Source organism: Pantherophis guttatus, chromosome 7 (genome assembly GCF_059756535.1).
Source record: "Pantherophis guttatus breed Tessera chromosome 7, ASM5975653v1, whole genome shotgun sequence".
In the NCBI taxonomy this organism is placed as follows: Eukaryota; Metazoa; Chordata; class Lepidosauria; order Squamata; family Colubridae; genus Pantherophis; species Pantherophis guttatus.
Window position 1 is genome coordinate 75,704,441 of NC_142069.1, and position 27,192 is coordinate 75,731,632.

General features: G+C 38.1%; 2 protein-coding genes across 3 annotated transcripts in view; both read right to left on the reverse strand.

Moving 5' to 3' along the window:
- Positions 1–3,388: 3,388 nt before the first annotated feature.
- Positions 3,389–7,038, reverse strand: LOC148112939 (uncharacterized). Its single transcript, XM_060684144.2, has 8 exons — positions 6,787–7,038; positions 6,171–6,235; positions 5,890–5,995; positions 5,692–5,787; positions 5,484–5,564; positions 5,155–5,236; positions 4,354–4,664; positions 3,389–4,237 (listed from the first exon to the last, which is right to left on the reverse strand). Exons 1-7 carry the CDS (start codon positions 7,036–7,038, stop codon positions 4,639–4,641), a joined length of 708 nt encoding a protein of 235 aa, XP_060540127.2. The 3' UTR covers positions 3,389–4,237; positions 4,354–4,638.
- A 370-nt stretch (positions 7,039–7,408) lies between these two features.
- Positions 7,409–27,192, reverse strand: part of TAFA5 (TAFA chemokine like family member 5) — a 439,448-nt gene continuing 419,664 nt past the window's right edge. For both annotated transcript variants that reach the window (XM_060684145.2, XM_087874259.1), the window contains exon 4: positions 7,409–7,584. In XM_060684145.2, the coding sequence (XP_060540128.2) occupies positions 7,429–7,584 (156 nt within the window). In that variant the 3' untranslated portion in view covers positions 7,409–7,428. The remainder of the gene's footprint in view (positions 7,585–27,192) is intronic.

Here is a 27,192-nt window from a genome sequence, read left to right on the forward strand (position 1 = left end):
ACTCGCAGTTCAAACTGAATTTTGTAGTTTCAATTGGCATGAGGAAGGGAGGGAGGGAGGGAGGGAGGGAAGAGAGGGAGATAATTTAAATGAAAATGTATCACTTTGTTTATTATTGAAATGAACAAAGAATCTAATCATAATCATAGTTATAATTATAATCATAGTTCTAATCACAGAATCACTGAACTATATCTTTCAAAGATCCTGGAGCACCAGGGAACTGTCAGAGGACTGGAAAAGAGCTGATGTAGTTCTCATCTTCAAAAAAGGAAAAAAAAAAATAGATCCAGGAAACTACAGACCTATCAGCCTGACCTAAATAGCAGGGAAGATTCTGGAAAAGATAATCAAGCAACGAATCAGCAAACATCTAGAAGCAAACAAAATAATAACCAAAAGCCAAAATGGATTTGTCAAAAACAGATCACGCCAGACTAATCTTATTGCAGTCTTTGACAAAGTGATAAAATTAGTGGACCAAAGGGATACTGTCGATATAATTTACTTGAACTTCAGTAAGGCATTTGATAAAGTAGATCATAACCTACTACTAGATAAAGTAGAAAAATGTGGATTAAACAGCATCACCACCAGATGGATTCATAACTGACTGATCAACCACACTCAACATGTAGTCCTCAATGGAACTGCATCTACATGGAGGGAAGTATGCAGTGGGCTCCCCAAAGGCTCTGTTTTAGGCCCAGAACTCTTCAACATTTTCATCAATGACTTGGACAAAGGGATAGATGGGGAACTCATCAAATTTGCAGATGACACCAAGCTGGCAGGAATAGCTAACACTCCAGAAGATAGGCTTAAGATACAGAAGGATCTTGACAGACTTGAACAATGGGCGCTATTTAACAAAATGAAATTCAATGGTGAAAAAAGTAAGGTTCTACATTTAGGCAAGAAAAACAAAATGCACAGGTACAGTATATGTGGTACCTTGCTGAATAGTAGTAACTATGAGAGGGATCTTGGAGTCTTAGCGGACAACTATTTAAATATGAGCCAGCAGTGCAATGGTGGGTTTCAAATTTTTTTACTACCGGTTCTGTGGGTGTGGCTTGGTGTGCATGGCATGGGTTGGTTGGCGTGACAGGGGAAGGATACTGTAAATTCTCCATTCCCACCCCACTCCAGGAGAAGGTTACTGCAAAATCCCCATTTCAGTTTGTTTGTTTGTTTGTTTGTCAAGCATATATAAGATAATCGGTAAAAGTATAAAAATAATTTGAATAAATGAAAAGAGTAAGTAAAAAGGAATATTAGGACAGGGACGGTAGGCACGCTGGTGCACTTATGCATGCCCCTTACAGACCTCTTAGGAATGAGATGAGGTCAACAGTAGACAGTTTAAGGTTAAATTTTGGGGGGTTTGGGGAAGAAACCACAGAGTCAGGTAGTGCATTCCAGGCCTTGACCACTCTGTTACTGAAGTCGTATTTTCTGCAATCGAGTTTGGAGCGGTTTACCATGAGTTTGTATCTATTGTGTGCTCTTGTATTGTTTTGGTTGAAACTGAAGTATTCATTGACTGGTAGGACATTGTGGCAGATAATTTTATGTACTATGCTTAGGTCAGACTAAAGTCAGCAAAGTGCTAAGTTGTCTAAGCCCAAAATTTGGAGTCTAGTGGCATAAGGTATTTTATTGCAGGTAGAGGAATGGAGGACTCTTATTGTAAAATATCTCTGGACTCTCTCAAGTGTATTTATGTCCGATATGCAGTTCGGGTTCCAGACAGATAAGCCGTATTGGATCATCTTGATCAGCTGGAACTCAGGAGGCAGAGAATAAATCGGGGCAGGGCCAGTCAGAGGTGGCATTTACTGGTTCTCCAAACTACTCAAAATTTCCACTACCGGTTCTCCAGAACTAGTCAGACCCTGCTGAAACCCACCTCTGCAGCAGTGTGCAGCAGCTGCCAAAAAAGCCAACACAGTTCTAGGTTGCATAAACAGAGGGATAGAATCAAGATCACATGAAGTGTTAATATCACTATAATGCCTTGGTAAGGCCACACTTGGAATACTGCATTCAGTTTTTGTCATCACGATGTAAAAAAGATGTGGAGACTCTAGAAAGAGTGCCGAGAAGAACAACAAAGATTATTAGGGGACTGGAGTCTAAAACATATGAAGAACTGTTGCAGGAACTAGGTATGTCTAGTTTAATGAAAAGAAGGACTAGGGGAGACATGATAGCAGTGTTCCAATATCTCACGGGCTGCCACAAAGAAGAGGGAGTCAAGCTATTCTCCAAAGCACCTGAGGGTAGGACAAGAAGCAATGGGTGGAAATTAATCAAAGAGAGAAGCAACCTAGAACTAAGGAGAAATTTCCTGACAGTTAGAACAATTAATCAATGGAACAACTTGCCTCCAGAAGTTGCGAATGCTCCAACACTGGAAGTTTTTAAGAAGAAGTTGGATAACCATTTGTCTGAAGTGGTGTAGGGTTTCCTGCCTAAGCAGGGGGTTGGAATAGAAGATCTCCAAGGTCCCTTCCAACTCTGTTATTCTATTCTATTCTAATATAACATATATAATAAAAACCCTATCAACTCGTATTTTGCTGAGAAAGACAATTAATGTCCCATTTTGCTTCCATTTAATGATCATCCAGATTTTGCCGGTCTTGATTTGGAAGTTCTAATGACAAAATATTGTATTTCTGTGTGCTGAAAATGCACAAGTAATTTTGTGGAACTATGTAAATAAAATTCTGGAATCATCACAATTGTAGAAACATCAAGATGTTTATTACAAACTATATCAGTATTACGAGGATCATCTTTCATATTCTGAATGGAATTCAGTTCTTTTAATTAAGTCGTGGGGAGGGGTGTCTCTAAAAACATAATGTTACAATGGGGCATATCATTCCTGATCCATCACTTGGTGATTGACTGTTAATACAGGTGATCCTGGAATTATGACCACAACTGATCCAAAAATTTAAGCGAGTTTTGCCCCATTTTATGACCTTTCTTGCCACCATTGTTAAATGAATCACTGCAGTTGTTAAGTTGGTCACACGGTTGTTAAATGAATCTGACTTCCCCATACAGTTCACTTGAATGGGAACCCTGATCTTCTCCTAAAGATATACTCTATGAAGCTTTTCAAACAAACAAAAAAGTGTTTGTTGTTTTGGACTTTAAAGATTCTTACAAAACATTATTTGGGTTTATTAAGACCGTATTTTAAAAAAAGAGAGAGTGAGAGAATAGGTTTATCACCATCCCAATGAGTTCCCAATGAGTCCATGGACTTAATTTTCCTGAATGTTTAAAACTTCAGTTCAGTTATACTCAAAGTTTTGATGGACAGAAGGTCCCCTAGATGTATGCAATAAAGAATTTTCCACAAAAGACAGACTTATATTGTACCTTTATTTATATTTGGAAATGAAATAACCAAAATACAAATACAGATTTAAAAAAATAATGAAATTTAAAAAAAGAGCAAGGAAAACAAGTGAAGGAAAAATATTCAAAGTACACTTATTTATTTATCCAATTTGTAGAGGGGCCCATGTCAAACAAGGGACAATGGGTAGCAAACAACCATCAAATCAATGATACAATTAACAACAGAATATGACAACCAAAATAAATACATAAACATATACATACATTCTATCTATGGGACATTTATATGCCACCCATTTAAGGAAACATAAGATAAAGAAGATAGAAATTCAGTCAAAAGGACTACTTTCAGACTTTCAAGGTTCTGTTAATGTAGCCTTAAAATAAGGTCGAATTAGCACTTTTAGGCACGTTTCCTGTCTGTTTACCTGGGAGGCTTCACACACACACACACACACACACACACGCACGCACACACACACACAATTCCAACAACCTGCAGACATTGTGTCAGTCCTCCAAGGGAAACGAGACAGGAAATATGACTAAATGGGCTAATTCGACCTTATTGTAAGGCTACATTAACGGAATCTTGAGAGTCTGAAGGTAGCACCTTTGACTAAACTTCTGTCTTCTTTGCCTTGTGTTTGCCTTCAATGGTGGCATATAGCTGGAGACATATAAGTGTCCCATAGATACAAGAAAAAAACACTGTCATTAAAAATTCAAGTCCATCCATCTGTGTTTCGTTGTTCTTCTATCCTGGGGAGATGTTGATCCAGCTGGGTGATGGTCCAAGCAAGCAGGTCAGTTACAGGCACTGCATGGAATTCTGTCCAAGCTGCTACACAGCCTAAGAAGAGACAAATCACAGGGCAGAAAGCAGAATCAACCATAGGCTTGAGAGAACAAAACCCCACATTTGCAGAAACGGAACCATCTCTTAGTCCAACCCTGCATACTACCAACCTGCTGCAGCATATTAAAAACGATAATGGTCGGCGTCTGCTCCACAGCATCTTCAGCCCCAGTGCCATCTTCCAAACCCCAAGGGAAACTTCAGCAGGAGGGAGTTCTGATCTTCCAGTGATCTACAAACACAGATACCAACAATTATTATACAGTCAGAAGTTTTAACAGATCAAATTCAACTATTATACATAATTTATGCAATTTATAGAAGGAAGAACCAAAGGGCCATTTCCTGAGATGGTAGCTTTTCTTCATAGGTGGCTCAACGGCGAAGGGTGGAGGTCACAACTCCTCTATTTCTAGGTCTCCTGCATGGAAATAAAAGGTGAGGAAAATTGAAATAAACAGATATTGAAATTTGATCTGTTTGCTACACAGGTGGAAAACATATACAGGTTTTCGATCTATGGCAGTTGTCGTCAACTTATGACAACAAGGGAGCTCAAACTCTGCATGATCAGTCATTACAGTTTTAAATCAAGTTGCCATATGACCGGATTCTATTTTACAATCATTTTTACAACAATTGTTAAGTGAATCATATGGTGGTAAATCCAAATGCAGATTATCCAGTGGCTGGTTCCCCCCCCCCTTTTTTTTTTTTGCCTTAAAACAATGAAAATATCTCAAACTGCAATCACGTAACCATTGGATGCTGCAAAGGATTGTAAATTTGAACTTCTTGCCAACTACTCGAAATGTGATGAAATTAGTGTACGGTTGATGTGACTGTCGTAACTAAGAGGACAGGTCATAAGTAACCCTCCCCCCTCCCCTTAGTGTTCTCAAGAAAGTTACCTTCATTGATGTTTTCGTAGGTGGTTCCAGCCTGCCAGATTTCCCTGGGAACATCAGGGAAAGCCTGCTGGACTTGATCGAGCTGTAAGAAAAAGAAATGCCTCACCGTGTTACCAAGGTTCTTGGAGAGTAATTCTCCTTCCCTTGGCCCATCACTCACATATTACTAGCAAGATATCCTTCCCAGAATTTCCTCAGGTGGAATGAGAGGAAAAAGACCCCCCTGCACTCTCTCTGGCACCAAGAGGGAGATTATTTGAGGGTGCGGTCCCAAGAGGTGTGGGGGACTCAAAGGCTACAATTTATGTTAATTTAGTTTTGCTACATACATCGATCCTGGGATGATGGTTTCCACAGGAGAGGAGCTGGTTTATCGCCGGCAAAAACAGTTTCCCACGTGGGTCCAAGTTCTGTGGAATTGACAAAGAAAAGAGATGTTTTCTCATTTCTGAGAATCAAGAATCTTGCTGCCGAAACACACTTGTGCAATCTATGGTAGTGTTCCTTCGAACTACCATGGAACTTCTGGACCCTTACCTTCAGAATGAAAACAAACTGTTCTGTCGTGGGAGATTGTCGGAGTAGGTTCCTCATTGTTAGGCCAAAGGCCTCCTCCAGCAACTTCTTCTCCACCTGAAAGGAAACATAAGAGATGGTGCTCTTTCTTTTGAAGAACATTTTCCCATCCAAGCAACACTAGGAAGGAAATCCCAAAAATGTTGGTTAAAGTGGTACCTCAGAAAGATCTTCCTCCTCTGCATCCAGGGTAGCCGTCCAATAAAAACTGGAAATGTCCATCAGCATGGATTCTATTGGTTCATCCCTTTCTGGTGTTATCTTGCTGTGGGATTAAAAGAAGAAGAGACATTAGTGCCCATATTAATGAGCAAGCCTCCGTTCCATTTTTCCCACAAGAATAGGATAAGCTGGCTCAACTGAAAGCCCTCCCCCTTCTTAATGACTGAGTACCCCAAACAGACTTTTCTCACCCACTATAAAAGAAACAATAGACTGACCTGAGATCATACATTTCCAGCAATGCAGCTAATCCATTGACAAAGCTGTGCTCCTGCAACAGAGCCTGCCAGGAAACAAAAGAGGAGAGAATCGGAAAAGTCAAGCTCAACTAAGTTGCTCCAGAACATCTTCTTTGTCCCAGCCTGTTTTAACCTGATATGTTGCTGCAACAGCTCACCTTTCAGTCCAAAGGGTCCTTTTGAGCTTTTGGTAAACTTTCTGAGAATTCACAGTAGCTTTCCTCCTCTCCCTTTCCCTCTCATATCTCCCCATCATCCTTAACTCACCCCCTCCCCATCACATTTTTATTTCTGGGCACTGGGACCCTCATTTGCACATTTTTCTTAAGGTGAAACAGTGCAGTGATCACACTGAGGACCTGGATTAGGCGATGCTCCTGTGCAACTGAAAGGAGTTCGGCTGTCAGTCAGGGCAACGGACTTTCCCAGAATCCCCAGTCCGCTTCCTTTTACAAGGAAAGCTTGAACCCTTCTGAGACTCTGTCCATCCTAAGGAATCTTTTGCCCCACACTGAGATTGGGCCAAAAAAGAGTGGGTTTGAAACCCGGAGGCGAAGCCCAGCGAAAGAAACCTCTACTTCCAAGGGGTACCTACTATTTGCGTCTCTCTCCTCCTCTCAGAGACCACTTGGCGCAAATATTGGCTTATTTCCTGGTCTCTTCTTATACAGGCCAGCTCTGATTGCGCTGCTTGGAAAATGTCCTTCCTCTCGAAGAGGACCTTCTCTTTCCCTTGGCTGTCCTTTGGAGGGAAACTTGGGAAAGGAGACACAGAGGGTGGAATCAGAGCAAAATTTAGATCTCCTCCAGATGAAGGAAAGACACTAAAATCAGCCCTTTGCAGCATCCTTCCCTTGGAGACCCAATTCAAAGGCTTTTGTGGTTGCTGGCTATGTCTATTTTAGGGGAAAGTCCTATTGCATTCTTTATATCCTCCCTCCCCAGTTCCCAGGATAGAGATAGGCTCCACTCAGCAAATGTGAAGTTTCCCAGAAGAGTCTCATGGAAGCAAAACAACTTATGGAAAGTTAATGTGGATTCAGAAGCTGCATGAGGAGCAGGAGCAATTTGGTTCTGCCCAGCCCCTAAGTGCAACCTCAAGTATAGGAAGAGGCAGAATTGGCTTCTCTAGATGCCTACAGAGAGGAGTCCACTCCTAAAGGATCTCCTTCCCTTTCCCTCTCCATCCCCTTCAACCCAAAGTGTGTACTCACCGTGCTGCTCCACTTTATGGAGCTCAATGTCTATCGTGATTTTTGTTTTTCTTCGGCCAGACAGATTTGTTGCGTCTTCCAAGGTGGAGATTGAAGGACTGGCTGGCCTGGCATTCCTTCTCATTCTCCCCCAACAGCATTGGAAGATTTCTCTGCAACATTTTCGAAATCTCAGGAACCTAAGAAAAGGAATGGAAGGGAGTAAAACCCCTTTTCCAGACTCCACCTGCTCTACCTGCTCTGTGTCTGGGACAGAGGGAGCATCTGGACAAAGAGAGAAGCTCCTTCTGTGTAAATCTCTGGGAAGGAGCCCAGTCCTGAGGGCCTCCCTTCCCTCCTCTACCTTCCCCCTCTCCATTTCCCCATCCCAGGGCAAAGGCTCATGGACAAACCTTCCACCTCCTAAACAAGAAAAGACATGGAGAGGCTCTTTAGAGCAGCCCTTCTGAAGACCTACTTACGTCTTCGAAAACATCTTGGCTCTGCTCAGTGACAACTGGCAGTTGGTGACCTTTGACCCTGGATGGATGACCTCCTACAGCCACTAGAATTCCCAGAGGGCTGAAGGCCTCCTTTGGGATCTACCAAAGGATCTGCTCCACCTTTTCTGCATACACTGTTGGCAGCCAAAGATCTCTAGGAACCTACTAACAAATCTCTCAAGCTGCCTCTTTCTCACCTTTTGCTACAGAAGCCAAAGCTCTTTGTATGTAGCCTGCCTTTTTCTACAGGAGCTCCATTAAGCTCTCTGACTAAGCAAGGCTCACCAATGCAGCTTCTGGTCAACTTCCAGTCAAAATCAGTTGTGTTGCAAGATCTCTCTCTGTGTGTGTGTGTGTGTGTGTGTGTGTGTGTGTGTGTGTGTGTGTGTGTATCAACCTTGCTGGGTCTAGAGTCAGCTCCCTCTCTTCTATCTGCTTAGGTGCAGATACCTTTTTCTGCATGCCAAGCTATTCTTAGATGGTGCTGAGTTTAAGGACATAGAAAGAGAGCAGAGAAATTCTCTCCTGAGGTTTTTAACCTCAGACATCATTTCTTATACAGCAATTCAGGCCACCAAACAAAGAAAAAAGTATTTATAGAAAAGATTCTACCCAAAGAAAATATTGCCTACCTTAATGATGCTGGGCCCCAAAGCACATGACTCTCTTTTAGACTAGTTCCAATATTGAGGGATCCGGCTCTTAAGAAAGCCAAAGGAGCAGGTTTTTCCTTTTTATCCAACAGGCCGATAGACTGCCCCTTAGTATGGAAGTTCTATTAAACCACCCACTTGAGGAAGACTCATTATGATAGCTCTCTGCCAGTATTTTTTGTCCTTTGGTGCACATCCCAGCTCCACCGTCTCAATTTTTTCTGTTTGTATGAAGATACCCTCATTTTTCTTTTGCACAACAAAGTTCAAGTCCAAGAGAGAAAGAGAAAGAAAATACCCCTCCCCAACCAAATACCTCCCCCAAATATAAGGGAATATATAGAAATTTAGCCATTTGACTAAAAGATATTTTACATTTAACTGATTGTTAAATAAGATAATGTTGCTTGGCTCTAAATATATATTTTCTCTTATATAAATTTTATTAAAGGGTTTAAAGAGAATATTAAAAATGAACATGAATACAGAATAAAGAGAACAAAGAAAGAAAAAAAGTGCAGAAAAAGGATTGCCAGAAATAGAAAGATGGTTCCAATTCGCTTTGCAGCAATTACATGCATGCTTACAAAATTATCACTTACATGATGATTACACACAAAAAAACCCTCACTTTTTCTATTATTCTTTTTTTCCTAATCATTAAAACTACAAGTCATAAGTGCATTTTTTTCCTATTTCATGCAAAACCTGTATAAGCCAGTGATGAAATCCAAATTTTTTACTATTGGTTCTGTGGGCGTGGCTTGGTGGGCATGGCAGGGGAAGGATACTGCAAAATCTCCATTCCCTCCCCACTCCTAGGGGAAGGATGTTGCAAAAGCCCCATTCCCACCCCACTCTGGGGTCAGCCAGAGGTGGCATTTGCCAGTTCTCCGAACTGCTCAAAATTTCCGCTACCAGTTCTCCAGAACCTGCCAGAACCTCTGATGTATACCATTCTCTCCAGAACCCTGAGATGCAATCAATCTGGTTCTGGTGATATGAACTCATCTAAAATGGATAGGTGTAACCATTTTCTCCAGAACCTGTCAGAACCTGTTGGATTTCACTCCTGCAAGAAGCCACAAATGTAAATACTGTCTTTTCTCTAATCCAAAAAAATTAATTTAGCCTCTGCAAGTTCCATCATCTTCACCAGCCATTCCTCCATTGTGGATACTATATAATATAATATAATATAATATAATATAATATAATATAATATAATATAATATAATATAATATAATATAATATAAAATAACATAACATAACATAACATAACATAACATAACATAACATAACATAATATAAATATAAATATAAATATAATATAATATAATATAAATATAATATAATAATATAATGTAATATAATAATATAATATAATATAATATAATATAATATAATATAATATAATAACATAACAGAGTTGGACCCTACTTAGGCAGAAAACCCTACACCACTTCAGACAAATGGTTATCCAACATCTTCTTAAAAACTTCCAGTGTTGGAGCATTCACAACTTCTGGAGGCAAATTGTTCCACTGATTAATTGTTCTGTCAGGAAATTTCTCCTTAGTTCTAAGTTGCTTCTCTCCTTGATTAGTTTCCACCCATTGCTTCTTGTCCTACCCTCAGGTAGGACAAGAAGCAATGGGTGGAAACTAATCAAGGAGAAAAGTACCCTCAGGTGCTTTGGAGAATAGCTTTGCTCCCTCTTGTTTGTGGCAGCCCCTGAGATATTGGAACACTGCTATCAGGTCTCCCCTACTCCTTCTTTTCATTAAACTAGACATACCCAGTTCCTGCAACCGTTCTTCATATGTTTTAGCCTCCAGTCCCCTAATCTGTTACTGTTGAACCTTTCCACTTTTGAGTGTATAATAATCTTGCTGCAGTGCTCTAAATATAAAATTTTAAGCACTTGCATTTTTAAGAGGTTGGAAAAGTAATCACTTTCAGGGCTATTATAGTTTTGAAAGTCAAATGTCTTAGAAACTTCTTTTCCCTGCTGTGTCTCAAATATGGTTGTCCACCATCAAGTTAGTTTAGCAGGATTGAGACCACCCCCTGGTTAAATATTTTCATATATTGGGACAACGTTGTGACTTCCTGGTCCAAGGCAATAGCAAAGAAAAAAACAGGTGTTCCTTGCATTTTGAATAATACAACATTATACATTCATGTACAAGCAAGCAATAGTATAACTGAAGCAGCAGGTTAAAGATCTGATATCTATTTAGATCTGGAATTTCATCCCAAGTATATACAGTACATCTAAGTAGCTCATCCTTCTGGGTTCTGCTCCAAGTGGGGAAAAAGACACTGGAAACATGGAGACTGCTTGGAAAGATGGTTTAATGGGAGACAGGATCACATGGCTTGAGTTCCTGAACAGAAAAAGGGCAGATACAGTGAGTTTTCAGGTTTTATGCTCTCTCTGGCTTTGAACTTCCTGGGGCCCAGAAAGAGTATCCTGATTGGTTGTCAGACTTCCAGGGGGTGGGGGGTTTTAACTAGCCTTGCTGGCTGATGTAATCTTCCCAGGTGCCATGTGGTGAGTTTTGTCCTAGATGGGTCCCATTGTCTTGCAGATGAGGTCCATTGACAAAGATTGAGTTTCTGCCTCTGGCCCATTAACAAAAGGGTGGGGGCAGGAAGGTGGGAGCTGCTTTGTCTTTAAAAATATGCTTCTCCATTTCTCATACAGGGAAACATAATATTCTGCCTTTTTAATATTTCCCAAAATATTTCATTCTCCTAGGAAAGGGATGTGGGCTAACCTCCTACATAGACCTACCAGATAACAAAGTCAAATTACAGTGCCTAAATTTAGGCAGACTTTCTCTTTGACTTGATTTGATACCCTTTCTTATTACAATTTTAGATGGGAGAAAGAAAGGTATTCATTTGGGCTAAGATTTTCTCCATGCAAGAAAGGGACTATAGAAACTATTAACCACTTTTCATTCTATTTCATTCCCAGTTTATGCTGGCACAAAGTCATTGTTGATAACCTCACATTCAAGTAAGTTTCTCAGTCATTCTGATCAATTTGGCTTACACATTTTACTGTCAGATATTCACAACTCCCATTTATTCTAAGTGGAGCTAAATTCCACTACATCATATGCAAAATCTGCAGCCGATTGACTGACATGCTCAGCTAATTTTACAACTTGTCCATATCCTTATTTATATTATTGAGTTCTTCTACGTACTGTTCTTCATTTCTGCTTGTAAGTGAATTTAACAAATTATGCCTTTAAAGATAATCATTCTAACTTTTGGAATGCCAAAAGTTAATAACAGTGTTGATCTTATAACCACAATTTAAATGTATAATAGCAGTTTTTTCCAAGGTGCTTATCTATTTAGGAGCCCTAGATGAAGCTAAATAAATTTGTGTTGTGCTTTCTCAGTACATTAAAAATGTCCCTGTTTTGTTGTAGGTTGTTAAGTGCTATGCATGGTTAGAGGTATATTTATATGCTGTGTATAGTTCAGGTATATATTTTGGCATGTAACCTTATAATGATTTACTCTGTTTAACAGAGGGCTCTTTGGAAACAAGGAGAAAAAGGAAGGTGTAGAATGCAGTGGCTCAGTGGCTAAGACACTGAGCTTGTCGATCGAAAGGTCGGCAGTTCAGCAGTTCGAATCCCTAGTGCCGCGTAACGGGGTGAGCTCCTGTAACTTGTCCCAGCCAACCTAGCAGTTGTAAAAAATGCAAGTAGAAAAATAGGGACCACCTTTGGTGGGAAGGTAACAGTGTTCAGTATGCCTTTGGCATTTAGTCATGCCGGCCACATGACCACGGAGATGTCTTCGAACAGTGCTGGCTCTTGGGTTTTGAAATGGAGATGAGCATCGTCCCCTAGAGTGGAGTGACTACCACAGATGTGCGAGGGGAACCTTTACCTTTACCTTTTTAGGTGCTTATAAAGTCAGTTTTTTAAAAATTAAAAATGTGCAGCCCCGTTGCAAACCAGTAGTAAAGGTAAGTAGAACCCACCCCTGTTTGACACCCCTGCTCTAGCGCAATGCCTCAACCACTACTCTCTCTTTTCATTTATTATAACATCTAATATTTCACAACATGCCTTCCAGTGGCTATAGAAGGGTGTAAAACAATAGCAGTCTCAACCACACACTTTCAGCCCTACTCATTTTTAACATTAAAAAAATGGAACATAGTCTTGATCCATCTTGATGTGATTCATCTAGATAACTACCATACTTGACTTTTTTTAAACACCTGCTGCCCCATAAGGTGCCCGGAAAATAATATGCAATAGGTATTTTGATATCTCTAGTTAGTTCATGATAAACTTACATGTGTGTTTTCATCAGGCATGGTCTAGGAAAGTATTTCAAAAGGTATTTCCAGAAAAAGATAATATAGTTGGATCCAGGGATGAAATCCAGCAGGTTCTGACAGGTTCTGGAGAACCGGTAGCGGAGATTTTGAGTAGATCAGTGAACTGGCAAATGCCACCTCTGGCTGGCCCCAGAGTGGGAATGGAGATTTTGCAATATCCTTCCCCCAGGAGTGGGGAGGGAATGGAGATTTTGCAGTATCCTTCCCCTGGAGTAGGGTGGGAATGGAGATTTTGCAGTATCCTTCCCCTGCCACGCCCACCAAGCCACGCCCACAGAACCGGTAGTAAAAAAAAATGGATTGCACCACTAGTTGGAACCCTTCACTGACTGTAGCATCTTCAGTATTACCTGGAAAGTACGTTTAATTGACACACAAGTAAAGATGGACAGATATACTTTCTTGATATAATTTTACTTCTGTAAATTGTACTTCTGTTGATTATTTTTATGCTTATTTGGATGTTTTTCAGCAACATGACAAAAACTGTAGGCGGTATGTCAGAGAAGGCTCAAAATTTTAAGGTAAGTTCTGTGGTATAATTTTCCAGAGGAGATGGAGAAAGGTATCTTCCCATTCAAAAGAGCAACAAAATCATCCTGGTGCGCAAATAAAACAACACACTCACCTATCTTTTTCTCAGAGATTTGCACTGTGATCTCACAGATTCAAGGAATAAGAACTGTAAACTTTTAAATACAGATTAGCTCCTTGAGATGCTAATAAACACCGGGATACAATTAGTTCTGACAAGCACCCCAGCTCACTAGGCACCTACATTTATTTTAACCCATACCAAAGTAGAAGTATGCCTTACTACATGAGCTTAATACTTGAATTGCCTTTGAAAAATAAAAAGTGAAAGTACGGGATGAGGCCAAATGGATCAATTTGGTAAGGAACAGAGTGAAAAGAGGACATGTTTTACATTTTATAATAACCTGTTCCAGAGAAAGAGGAAGAGAGAAATGCTTCCCATCCAAAAAAATAAAATAAAACCCCGATCTCAGAATTAAAAGATATATTAAACATAGACTGCCCTGAAATGTCATATATTAAAACAAACATTTTAAAAAAGATTTAAGAAGTAGCTCAAGCTTCCTTTAGGATAATCAAGTACAGAAAGGGTCAAGAGCCCTTCTAGTGTGAAAGCAGTATTGGGGAGACTGAACAATTAGATTTAAATATAGAATTAAAAAGGACTCAATGTTACATGGGACTGAGATCCTAAAGAACTATTGCCAATGAGTTCAATATTCTCTGGCTATCACAGTGATTGTTTTCAAAGATCGCACCAAAGGCATAGCTCCTCTATTACCAGCTCCTGTCTAACATCGTGCCTATACAGGCCTATGTTCTAGGCTTAGTCATGTTTTATCTGGGAATGCTTTCTAAGTGCTCAAGGGAAAGGGATGAAAAAATCTTTTTAGATAAATGAACCACCACCAGAGGTGGGTTTCGGCAGGTTCTGACCAGTTCTGGAGAACCAGTAATGGAAATTTTGAGTAGTTTGGAGAACTGGTAGTAAAAATTCTGCTTGGCCCAGCCCCCATCTATTCTCTGCCTCCCAAGTCCCAGCTGATTGGGAGGAAATGGGGAAGTATCCTTCCCCTGCCACACCCACCAAGCCACAGCCACAGAACCGGTAGTAAAAATTTTTGAAACCCACCACTGACCATCACGATGAGCTGAGAAAGGGGAGGCATTTTAGGTATCTGTAAGGGGCATGCATAAGTGCACCAGCATGCCTTCCATCCCTATCCTAAGGTCCCTTTTTACTTGTATCGTTTTCATGTATTCAAATTATGTTTATACTTTTATCTGTTATCTTATATATGCTTGATAAAAATAAAATAATAAAATAAAATAAAATAAAATAATAAATAGAGCAAAACAAAATCAGTAAGCAAATATGGTCTTGGGTATCTTCTGCTGACTCTTCAGAAGGAAAATAATAATAAAATAAAATAAAATAATAAAATAAAATAAAATAAAATAAAATAAAATAAAATAAAATAAAATAAAATAAAATAAAATAAAATAAAATAAAATAAAATAAAATAAAATAAAATAAAATAAAATAAAATGATATAAAATAAAAGTATGTGTTTACTCATACACAGAGATCCAATAGTTGGGTCTGTTTAATAAGAAACCTTACTGAAATGTAGGAAGGACATTAAGGGAACTAGATTTGTCTTGCTTAAAGAATGGAAGAATTAGTGAAGTGAGGGCCTATGCTAATATGAAGAGAAATATACGTATTTAGATTGAAAGATAATTGTATGAAAATCACATTTGGGGATTACTTACCTTATTCTGTGTTGTGGGCATAATTATTTACTAATGAGGGCAGGAACAATATCTGCCAGGATAGACATGTTTTTTTATGTTTAGTGTTATGAATGGGGGAGGAAGGGAGGGGAATGTATGGTTTTTGTTTGTATGTATAAACAATGTTTTTGTCTTATGTTGATTATAATTTGAAAAAATTAATAAAATTTATTTTTTTAAAAAAAAAGAATGGAAGAATTAGAGTTGACATGCTAGCCATATTTTCAATATTTAAGAGTTTGTCACAGGAAAGAAGGCGTTGACTTATTCTCCAAAGCTCCTGAGGGGCAGGACAACAAACAGTGAGTGGAAGCTCGTTAAAGAAGATCCAGCCTGGAAGTAAGGAGAACTTTCCTGATAGTGAGAACAATTAGTCAATGGAGCAGCTTGCACGCCAAAACTGTGGGTGCTCCATCCCTTGAGTTTTTCAATAAAAGATTGGACACCATTTGTCCAATGCATAAGATCTCCTGTTTGAGCACTGGGTTAGATTAGAAGACTTCTAAATCACCCAAAGTTAATGAATTCTCCTTCAATCCCCACATCTAAATCATTTATGAAGATGTTGAAGAGCACAGACCCCAAAACAAAACCTTGAGGAATCCCACTGCAAACTTCTCTCAATTGAAACGTAGTTCCATTGTGGTCTCCATGCTGAGTGTGGTTAGTCAGCCAATTATGAATGCATCTGTCTGTAGTACTGTCTATTCCACGTCTTATTAAGAAGTAGATTGTGGTCTACTTTGTAAAATACCTTACTGAAATCTAAGTATACTCTATCTACAGTGTTTCCCAGATCCCCTAATTTAGTCACTTTATCAAAGAAGGCAAGACTTCCTGTTTGCTGCTGGCCGCCGCCAGACGTTCCTTTGGGATCGTCAGCTTCCACTGCCTGTCAGAGCCGCCTTCACAACGGAACGGCGGCTCGAAAAAACTCCGTTTCCATGAGGAAACGGAGATAGAGCCGGCAGGGGTGGGTAGAACTCTCTGCAGAGTCCCAAAAGTTTTTCTTTTTCTTTTGGGATGGAGCGGATGAGATGCCCCATATCCCCAGCCGTTGCTCCGGGCTTTGGGAGACCTCTGCTAATGCAGAGCCAGGCGTCAAGAGCAAGCCTGTGAATTTAACAGATTACTCAAAGAAAATGTGAGCTGGATCTGTAATACTGAACCGCAAGTATTTTACTTATCTTTTAAAAAAATTACTTAAGAGAAAAGACGAAAGGAAAGGGGGGGAAAAAGCCTTTTAAAATGGCGCTTGCAGCAGCTGGAGAAAAGGCAGAAAGGAAAAGTCCTTCCGTTTTCTATTATTACAATGTAGCGGAATAAATACCACTGGTTACATTTGTAGACAAAACTTCGCTCCTGTGTTTTTCTTTTCTTTTTTTTCCTGAAGACTTGATATTGTTGTTGATTGGAAAGAAGTTTTTTCTCTTGTTTTTTCTTTTCTTTTCTTTTTAACAAAGCCTACCTGGGCGGAAACATGGCACTGAGATTTACAAAGTCAGATAAACAAGTAAGGGGGGGGATTCCACCAACAATTTAAAGGAACAAGTTTTAACTCTTCAGTCTCAGAAACCTGATCTTAATATAATAGAATTTCTCTTAGAGGAGATTGAAAGAAGGGATGAGATTGTGAATCAGCATCTTGAAAAATTTAAGCAGGAAATTAAAGAATTGGTAAAATCTAAGTTTGATTTTTTGGAGCGAAAAATTTTAAAAGTGGTTAATGGATTTTCAGAATTTATGATACGGTTGGATACAAATACTAATTTACTAGAGTCTAAAATGGATGAAATTCAAGATAAATTGGACAATAGAATTCAAAAAATTGAAAATGATTTGATAAACACTCAGGATAATAGCTCAGAAGAAAAACCTAAAATGGATGCTGACCAAAAGTCTGGTAATGTAGAAAATCTGCAACAGAGGATTGAACAAGAGGTTCTAATGGTACAATATAATTTTACAGAATATGCGATAAGACTGCGAGGTTTGCAGGAAAATAATAGAGATGATTTAAGGAAAATATCTTCTGAATTTCTAGCTGGGATTCTAAAGGTTCAACCTGATGAAGTGTTTAGTAGGATTGACAGAGTTTTCAGAATAAATTCCTGGATTGCTAAGCAAAGGCAACTGCCTAGAGATGTGGTGATTTATTTTACGGACAAGGAAATTAGGAATAATATTGTGCAAAATTCCTTCAATTCTAATTTGCAATTGTATGGAAGAAAGATATGGATCTACAAGGAACTCCCACCTAAGATATTAACAGAAAGGAAGAAATTTGGTTTTCTGGTGTCTGAGTTAAAAAAGAGAAATATTCCATATAGGTGGAACGCCCCAGTTGGTATTATACTGAGACATCAAGGAGAAAGATATCAGTTAAATACTATTGAAAGAGCGGAAGAATTTTATCAAAATAGGTTGAACATGAATTTAACATCTTCAGGTATAATACAGGATAAGCAGAAAGAGCTGGAAATAAAGGGAAAATATCAAATTACAGAGACTGTACCAGATAAATTGCCTTTGGATTTATCGGATACCCCAGCTGGATTATCTATAAATTTGAGAGAAGTGCCATCTGATTTTAATGTGATGACTTATCAAGGCAAGGATAAGCATGGAAACCAATTAGAGGATATACAAGGGATAAAAAAGAAACATGAGACACAAAAACAAAATCAACAAGACCAATCTACAAAGCAGAATGAAAACCGACCAGTTGACATACAATCTGTAGAAAGGAAACCAGGATGGAAGTCAAACCCACAAAAAGAAAACAAAAAAAGAAATAGGTTGTACAAAAATAGAAATTTTTAACCCAAGCAACAGTGAAGCCAGTGACTTTAAAATATGAATGATTATGTGAAAACATAGAGGAGGCGACATATTGGTCAATATTATCCTGAGGATAATAGCAGATCTCTGCATTGCCGTAATTTTGGGATGTGGAAAGAGCCTCAAACTGATGGATTTGAATTATCTACTTTGAAATTTCTTTTTGTGTTGATAAATATATTATAATTATCTTGAATCATAAGGCAAGAGAATCATGCTGGGGCATGCAGAAGATCCGGTTGTTACCCACTACGATGATGGAAATCAATAATCCTGATGAAACCCACAATTATTATTATATGGAATATAATTATAATGTCACTCGGGTGGTTGTTTTTACTTTTATACATATAAGAAGATATTTACTACTGATGGGGGCAGATATGATTGAAGATCTTGAATAAACTGTTGCATCAGCAAGCTATATTACCCTATTATGGATGTTGGTTTTAACAATCCAGTGGAAAGACCTCAAAGAAGATATTATATGGACTATAAAATTAAAGTTATTGTCTTTTTTTTTTTTTAATTAGATATAATGGAATATATATATATATATTTTTAAGTAGTGTGGGCAGTGAATTAAAGATATTAAGAATTGTTGTGTATGGTAAATTTGCAGGACAGTGGGTGAATAAGCTAGCTACAGACTGATTAGTTTAAGAAAAGGGATTTTTAAGTGATACATTTAGGGGAGTGGAGGAAATGGATAGAGTGGAATAAATGTTAAATTAGATTTTATGGGGAGGCCGCTTTGAAATGTTATAGTAATATATATAGAAGATTAAATATTAAAGTAGGACTTATCGTATAGTTTTAAAGTGGAAGGTGGTTTTGAATTGTTGTAATAATATATAGATATAAAACATTATTATGTTAAATTAGAAGTTATTTTACAATAGTTATAGTATAATGTTTTTTTTTTCTTCTTCTTTTCTGAAAAGTATGGATAAAGGGGGATGTTATAATATTTATAATATTTTTAGTAAGTAAAGGTCAGTATTTTGAGGAGGGAGTAAGTAATCTGTTATGAATTAGGGTTTTTTTTGTTACGAAGAAGTCACGGGGGGATGGGTGGGGAGGGGGGGTTAGGGAGGGGGAGGGGGAGGGGGGGGGAAAAAGGGCGGAAAAATTTGTATTTGAAAACTTTTTCAATTAAAAAAAAAAAAAAAGAAGGCAATACGTTTTGTCTAGTATGATCGGTTTTGAACAATCCTATCCTGGTAATTACTTTGTTCATTTCTAGATACCCACAAATCTACCATTTGATCATTTTTTTCTAGGATTTTCCCAAGTATTTATTTCAAACTGATTAGTCTTCATTAGCATTCACTTTTTTTCCCTTTTTGTAAATTGAAACCACATCAGATCTTTTCCAGTCCTCTGGTAGTTCTCCTGTGCCCGAGGAATTTCAAAATATTTTATTCAGTGGTTCCAAGATCATGTATACCATTCTCTCTGGAACCCTGAGATGCAATCCATCTGATATGAACTCATCTAAAATGGATAGGTGTAACCATTTCCTTGCCTATTTTGTCTTGTATTCCTGTTCTGTCTCCTAAGGTAATGCTTTTGATAGGCTGGACTATTTTTTTCCTTTTGCATGAAGACAGATACAAAGAATGAATTACAAAGATCTGTTTTCTCCCTGTTTGCCATCTTTTCCCATTAGTGGACTGATCATTTTCTCTTTTTTTTTCTCTTCCTTGTTATATAATGAAAGAAAACTTTTTTTTTTTTTGCATTTGTGGAACACTTGAAACTTATCAAACAGTTCTTTCCCAATTAGTGGGTAGATTTACTGAAGTTGTGACTGAATCATTGTTTCCCACCAGCTCTAATATATATTGATAAAAGTTGTATTTGATTTTTTAAAAGTAAAACCATAAACAATTATCCGCCTCCACTGCCACTAAAAATGATTCAGTACACCAGTGTTGCAAGTGATTCATAAGATTAATTGAGAGTTCACCATGTTCAGCTAATTTCTATGTTTGGTGGAAAACACAGTTCAGAATATCAGGCTTTTTTACCTTACTGTCAACATGATCAGATGGATTCACTTCCTATAGAATACTGAATTCTAGCAATCATTTATGAAACAGCAATTAATGAAAATTGTATTTTGCTGCAATTTAGTTCAAAGAACAAGCAATTTCTAAAGTTAATGTGACCTGCAATGATTAAACAGGCTGCCTAGGATCAGTATGATTATTCACTTAAAAGAGTTGCAAATTTCTCCTTCTCCTTCTCCTTCTCCTTCTCCTCCTCCTCCTCCTCCTCTTCTTTTTCTTCTTCTCCCCTTTTGGTTATTGCCTTGCTTCTAGTTGATTAACTATATAGTAATAATTATAATTATTATTATATAATATTATATAATAATAATTATATTATTATATAATATAAATATAATAATTAAATAATTCCAATAAGTATTATGGTATCAACATTTAAGCTAGTTTTTAAAGGAAAACTGAATTAAAAGGATGATTTATTTGCATAAAACATATAGCGCAAGGGAGGACAGAAATGGAGAAGTGGAGAGGGTGGCAGAAGTTGGGGTGAGGGTATCAATTACTGGCTGGTGCCTGAGCTGCCTGCAGAAGACAACTCTTGCCACACTCAATATCACATGCAATAGAGACTGAAGGAAGTCGGCAAGACAAATATAAAAAATCCACTGAAAGGCTTTGGATTTTCTATAGAGCTGTACAGTATATAACCAATCAGTTTAGGTAAAGGAAAACATAATGTGTTAGAAAAGGCGACATAATAAAACAGTCTATTAAGTCAAGTACATGCTACAGACTCACTGAAAATCCAGAGAATGCAGATAATTACATTTAAAAAGGATGATCGCTTAATGAACAAAGAAATTATAGTGAAGGAAGAGAACTGGGAAATGTGTAACCCAATACAAGCAGCAATATAAAAATTAGCTAGGAGCGGTAAGTGGGTAATTGCCTTTTAAACAAAGACGTGAAAAGTACAAAACAGAAAAAGGATGAATGAAGGCTAAGAATTCTAAGTGCTTTTTAAAAGCTTCTTCAGCTTCCCCATTACTGTTTCATTCTGATTTTCTCTATCTTTCTTTACTAACATTTTGTTGCTGGCAATAGATAAATGGATGCTTTTTCACAGAACAGCTGGAATTTTGCTCAAGAGCATTTACAGTTAAGCTTTCAGAAAACCAACTTTCTACAAGTCTACCCATCCCAGCTTAAGAGTGGTAACAGTTCTGCAAAAAAGGTTAAACTTTTAACCAAGTTTAGTATAAACTTGGTTTAAGATCAAGACAAGAAACCCAGCTTCCAAGGGTTAGGAAACAAAATAAGAACTAAGACTTAAGATATAGATGTTCATGCTGAATCAATTCATGAACAGACACTTGGATAATGTGCATGGCAGTCCATATTCTGTGACGAGGGCATATATATTTTTTCTGGTGCAGAAAAAAAAGTTTGCCAATTTCTGATTTAGAAAGAAAGAAATCCTACCTCCACTTTTAGTATCTTGGTTTTAGCTCCAACTTGTAGCACAGGTAACATACTTAATAGTCATTTGCTTCAATAATGTAAAAAATTATTAAAAAGGTAAAGGTAAAGTCTCCCCTCGCACATATGTGCTAGTCGTTCCCGACTCTAGGGGGCGGTACTCATCTCCGTTTCAAAGCCGAAGAGCCAGTCCTGTCCGAAGACGTCTCTGTGGTCACGTGGGCAGCATGATTCAACGCCAAAGGCACATGAAACTCTGTTACCTTCCCACCAAAGGTGGTCCCTATTTTTTTCTACTTGCATTTTTTACATGCTTTCAAACTGCTAGGTTGGTAGAAACTGGGACAAGTAACGGGAGCTCACCCCGTTACGCAGCATTAGGGATTCGAACCACTGAACTGCCGACCTTTCGAACGACAAGCTCAGCATCTTAGCCACTGAACCACCCCGTCCCTTATTATATAAAATAATAAAAACTATTACACCCTATCTAATATTGATTCTGTATGAAACACTTATAAACTTTATTCCAGATATGTAGTCTCCAAATTTGCTTAAATTTAATAATCAAATGGGACATTTCATCAGATTTAATTTGAAAAGCTGTCCTCTTCAGTCTGGATCATGAATGTCTGTAGCCCTTTGAAGCAGCCATGTCTATTCCTCGGATTGTATGGCAACTAGAGGGCAGGCATGTGAGCCCTGGAATAGATGCCGCTGTTTTAAAGAACTGCAGAGAGGTGCTCTGTTCATGCTTTGTGAAAAGGACAACGTCTCCCATATTTCCAGCATGGATTCTTGTCCTATTTGCTTACTCTTTGATCACTGAATATTTGATGATGCTACAGAATGTATTCACCTTCTATTTGTGATAATTCCATTGTAGCAATTGATTGGATAATAATATATCTTCATGTTTTCCTTGATTTATAATTAAAAGGGTGACCTTGTAATGTAACTGGTTTAATCTACAGACATAATTTGCAAATTGACATGTTAGACACTAATATTAGTTGAAATCTTTCTTCTGTTGAAACTGACTGCCATTAGCAAATCCCTATGAGAGCTATAACCTTCAAGTGTGAGGCAGAAATATATATATAGTGAGGTTGCTAAATGAGTATGGATGAATTTGAGATACAGATACTTCTGGAGATTGAGGACAGTACTGCTAAATTGAGCCAGCAAAGGATTACTGGGAATAGCACAGAAATATCTAATTACCGTCACAAAAGCCCATGTGAAGTAAAACCCTGCACTGGTTTCTATGAAATCATCCATATTATTACAGGAGTAAAACTTTAAAAAATGCTGCTTTTTTTACAAAATTCATTTCTTCACAATGAGTTAATAACTTTATACACTTTATCCTGATGTGATTTTTTAAAATAAAATATAGTGATGACTGTGCATTTGTTTCTTCCATCCCAGATGATTGAAGGATCTCTACTTATATCTATCTATCTATCTATCTATCTATCTATCTATCTATCTATCTATCTATCCAGATCTATCTATCTATCTATCTATCTATCTATCTATCTATCTATCTATCTATCTAACTATCTATCTATCTATCCATCCAGATCTATCTATCTATCTCTATCTATCTATACAGATCTCTCTCTCTCTCTCTCTCTCTCTCTCTCTCTCTCTCTCTCTCTCTCTCTCCAGGTAGAACTTTCATCTCAATCTACCTACCTACCTATCTATCTATCTCTATCTCTATCTCTATCTCTATCTCTATCTCTATCTCTATCTCTATCTCTATCTCTATCTCTATCTCTATCTATCTATCTATCTATCTATCTATCTATCTATCCATCCAGATCTATCTATCTATCTCTATCTATCTATACAGATCTCTCTCTCTCTCTCTCTCTCTCTCTCTCTCTCTCTCTCTCTCTCTCTCTCTCTCTCTCTCTCTCTCTCCAGGTAGAACTTTCATCTCAATCTACCTACCTACCTATCTATCTATCTCTATCTCATCTCTATCTCTATCTCTATCTCTATCTCTATCTCTATCTCTATCTCTATCTATCTATCTATCTATCTATCTATCTATCTATCTATCTATCCAGGTCTATCTATCTATACAGATCTCTCTCTCTCTCTCTCTCTCTCTCTCTCTCTCTCTCTCTCTCTCTCTCTCTCTCTCTCCAGGTAGAACTTTCTATCTAAATCTACCTACCTATCTATCTATCTATCTCTATCTCTATCTCTATCTCTATCTCTATCTCTATCTCTATCTCTATCTCTCTATCTATCTATCTATCTATCTATCTATCTATCTATCCTGGTCTATCTATCTATCTCTATCTATCTATACAGATCTCTCTCTCTCTCTCTCTCTCTCTCTCTCCAGGTAGAACTTTCTATCTAAATCTACCTACCTACCTACCTATCTATCTATCTCTATCTCTATCTCTATCTCTATCTCTATCTCTATCTCTATCTATCTATCTATCTATCTATACAGATACAACTATCTCTCTCTCTCTCTCTCTCTCTCTCTCTCTCTCTCTCTCTCTCTCTCTCCAGGTAGAACTTTCTATCTAAATCTACCTACCTATCTATCTATCTATCTCTATCTCTATCTCTATCTCTATCTCTATCTCTATCTCTCTATCTATCTATCTATCTATCTATCTATCTATCCAGGTCTATCTATCTATCTCTATCTATCTCTACAGATCTCTCTCTCTCTCTCTCTCTCTCTCTCTCTCTCCAGGTAGAACTTTCTATCTAAATCTACCTACCTACCTACCTATCTATCTATCTCTATCTCTATCTCTATCTCTATCTATCTATCTATCTATCTATACAGATACAACTATCTCTCTCTCTCTCTCTCTCTCTCTCTATCTATCTATCTATCTATCTATCTATCTATCTATCTAGTGTTTCAAATCCCATCGCTACCGGTTCGCTCATGGGTCCTCATGCGCATGCACATGATGCTTCTTTGCATGTGTACAGATGTCTGGTTGGGTGGACACAGTCTCCCGCCACTGCCACTACCAGTTCACCCGATCCAGGGCAAACCAGTAGCAACCCACCACTGATATATATATATATATACATGCAAAGAGAAGGCACCTAAGATCAGTCGCATCTGCAGGGGTTAAAGGGGGCATATTATAAAAGCAGCATTGTGCCAATGTGCCATTATCCCCACCCCTTTTGTACATGTGTTGTACAGGAGTAGCACCATCATCACCTTAAAAATTCTTATCTTCTCTTTTCTGAGAAAGAACTGAGTAATCAAGCATGTTAAGGGCCCAATTCCATGGCTGCATTAACATCCATAGTAACCATTTTACTTGGTGCGATATATATTTTTGTTAAAATTGTGTTTATGTTTTATGATGTATATCACCCAGAATCGCTTGTTGAGATTAGCAGCTATAGAAATCAAACAAATAAAATAAAATGCAGGTGGTAGATTTCAGTCATAATGTCCTGGATTGTAATTATTTTCAATCTAGATATTGGGAAGATATTGTCAATTTTCACACTTTCAAACAGTCTGTAAATTCAAATTTAATACATTTTTCAGGGCTGGATTTCACCATTTTTTAAAATGTGATTCCCTATTTTTTAAATATTAAAAAAGTACATGTACTAGAGAGAGAGAGAGAGAGAGAGAGAGAGAATCTCCATAGATGAGAAGGAGTTAACGTCACACTCCCCAATTCAGTGCAAAAAAAATGTCTGTTATTAAAAGAATAGCTTGTTTAAGAAATGTACAATTTGGGAAACGTTTCATACCAAAATACTTTCTGTAAATTGTTGGGGGGGGTATGAGATTGATGAGGAAATTCTCATTCACCGCACTACGATTCTATGGCATCAATATCAGAAAAAAATACTTGAGAAAGCCACTTCACAAAGCATATTGAAAGTGTTTCTCCTAGTGTGTTTGACTCCACCTGTTAGAGTTCCAAGTAACACTTCCAATGAAATCAAACTCTGAGGCTTGAATTTCCTCAAAGCTAATTTTTATTAGAGATGCCATATTGGCAATCTGAGAGCTTCCGGGTTTTCCTCACCCAAAAAAAGTTTAAGTCCTTGCCCATCACCTACATGTCCCTCACATGAACCAATCAGGTACCCTCCGGAACATAAGATACCTCCTCATTCTTCTCAGCACAGCTGCAGGGCACAACGACCTTGACTTTCTGGAAAGAATGTTATGTTGACTACATATCATCATCACCCCTTCCCATTTTCCCACAGTAGAATTTGTGGCAGCCCTAAAGGCTCAAAGGCAAAAGATGGCTTCCAGGTTTGACACCACTAATGCTTCAAGAAGAAATGTTCTCTTTGCACACGTGTAGCCTTTACACAAATAGATAGTGAGGAGAAATGAAGGAGTTGTGCCAACCTCCCCCCCAAGAGGATTCAGATCAGTGGTCAGTTGCTCCTGGTCTGATCCGGTTCTATAGAACCGATAGTAAAACCGGTGGGAGGCTCTGCCCACCCACTACGATGTCATCATGGGTGATCTGCGCAATTGCAAACTAGTAGTAAAGATAAGTAGAACCCACTCCTGATTCAGATATTTTAAATGCCTTGAGCTGCTTCACTGACCCATATGCATTCTGAAACCTTCTCCTTTTATGTTCTTTGTTAGCCAGTTGATATTGATAGCAAATCCATGGGCAATGAGGCTTCCCCTGAAGGAAAAAAAAAGGCTTCTTACTATTTGGGTGTTTTTAAGTAAAACAGGGAATACCATGTGAAAATATAGAGGAGAGAAAGTCAATGGAAGTTGGAAGAGGAGAAGTAAGCCAACCTGATTTCTCACTCAGCCATACCTAGTTGCACAATGACTGCTCTTCAATTTCCAGATAATACTGAAAAATGAGCAAGGTCTTTGTGCTTCAAGGGGACAAAATCCAATTCAGTACAATAAGTAGCTGTTACTCTGCTGAGAATCTGCTTTTCTCTCTCTTTTTGGAATCAGCCACAGACTAAAAAACCCTTTTTTTCCCTTTCAAAGCTGTTGAATGCAAAGAGGCAGCTGTGAGCATATTGACTGCCTCTTCAGTATAGATCCAACATAGACTTTTGTTCTTGTTAAGTAGAATTACATGGATAAAATAAAAAAGATTATTCTCTCTCGTTTTTCAGCTTGTGAAGGTTGCAGGGGTAATGCTATTATGACCTTAGAGGGTAGCTCTATATGTTTCAGCTCAGTTATTTTTTTTAAAAGAGAGTAGATTGAATGATTAAATGCACGAAGTATCCACTGGTTTAGTATGTCAATGTGGCATCTTTGCCAAAAAGGAGGGGAAAAAACAAGCAAGTTGCACCATTGGAAATGGGTGTTTGTAGAAATTCAGCGGCATAACTGAAAGGTGTGTTGGGAACCACAAAGAGGAGGCCCAGAACGGTCACATCTACAAAGCAGAATACCACAATATGGGGTACCATATATATCAATGGATCAGAGGGAAGGCAATATGGCTATAACAACAACAACTGCTTCAATTTCACCTGTGTGAATGCCATCTTCACTTCTATTATCTCCCCCTTTATTAATAGACTAATATTAACCTGACTTTCCAGTATATCCACTAAAATGCAAGCGCTCCA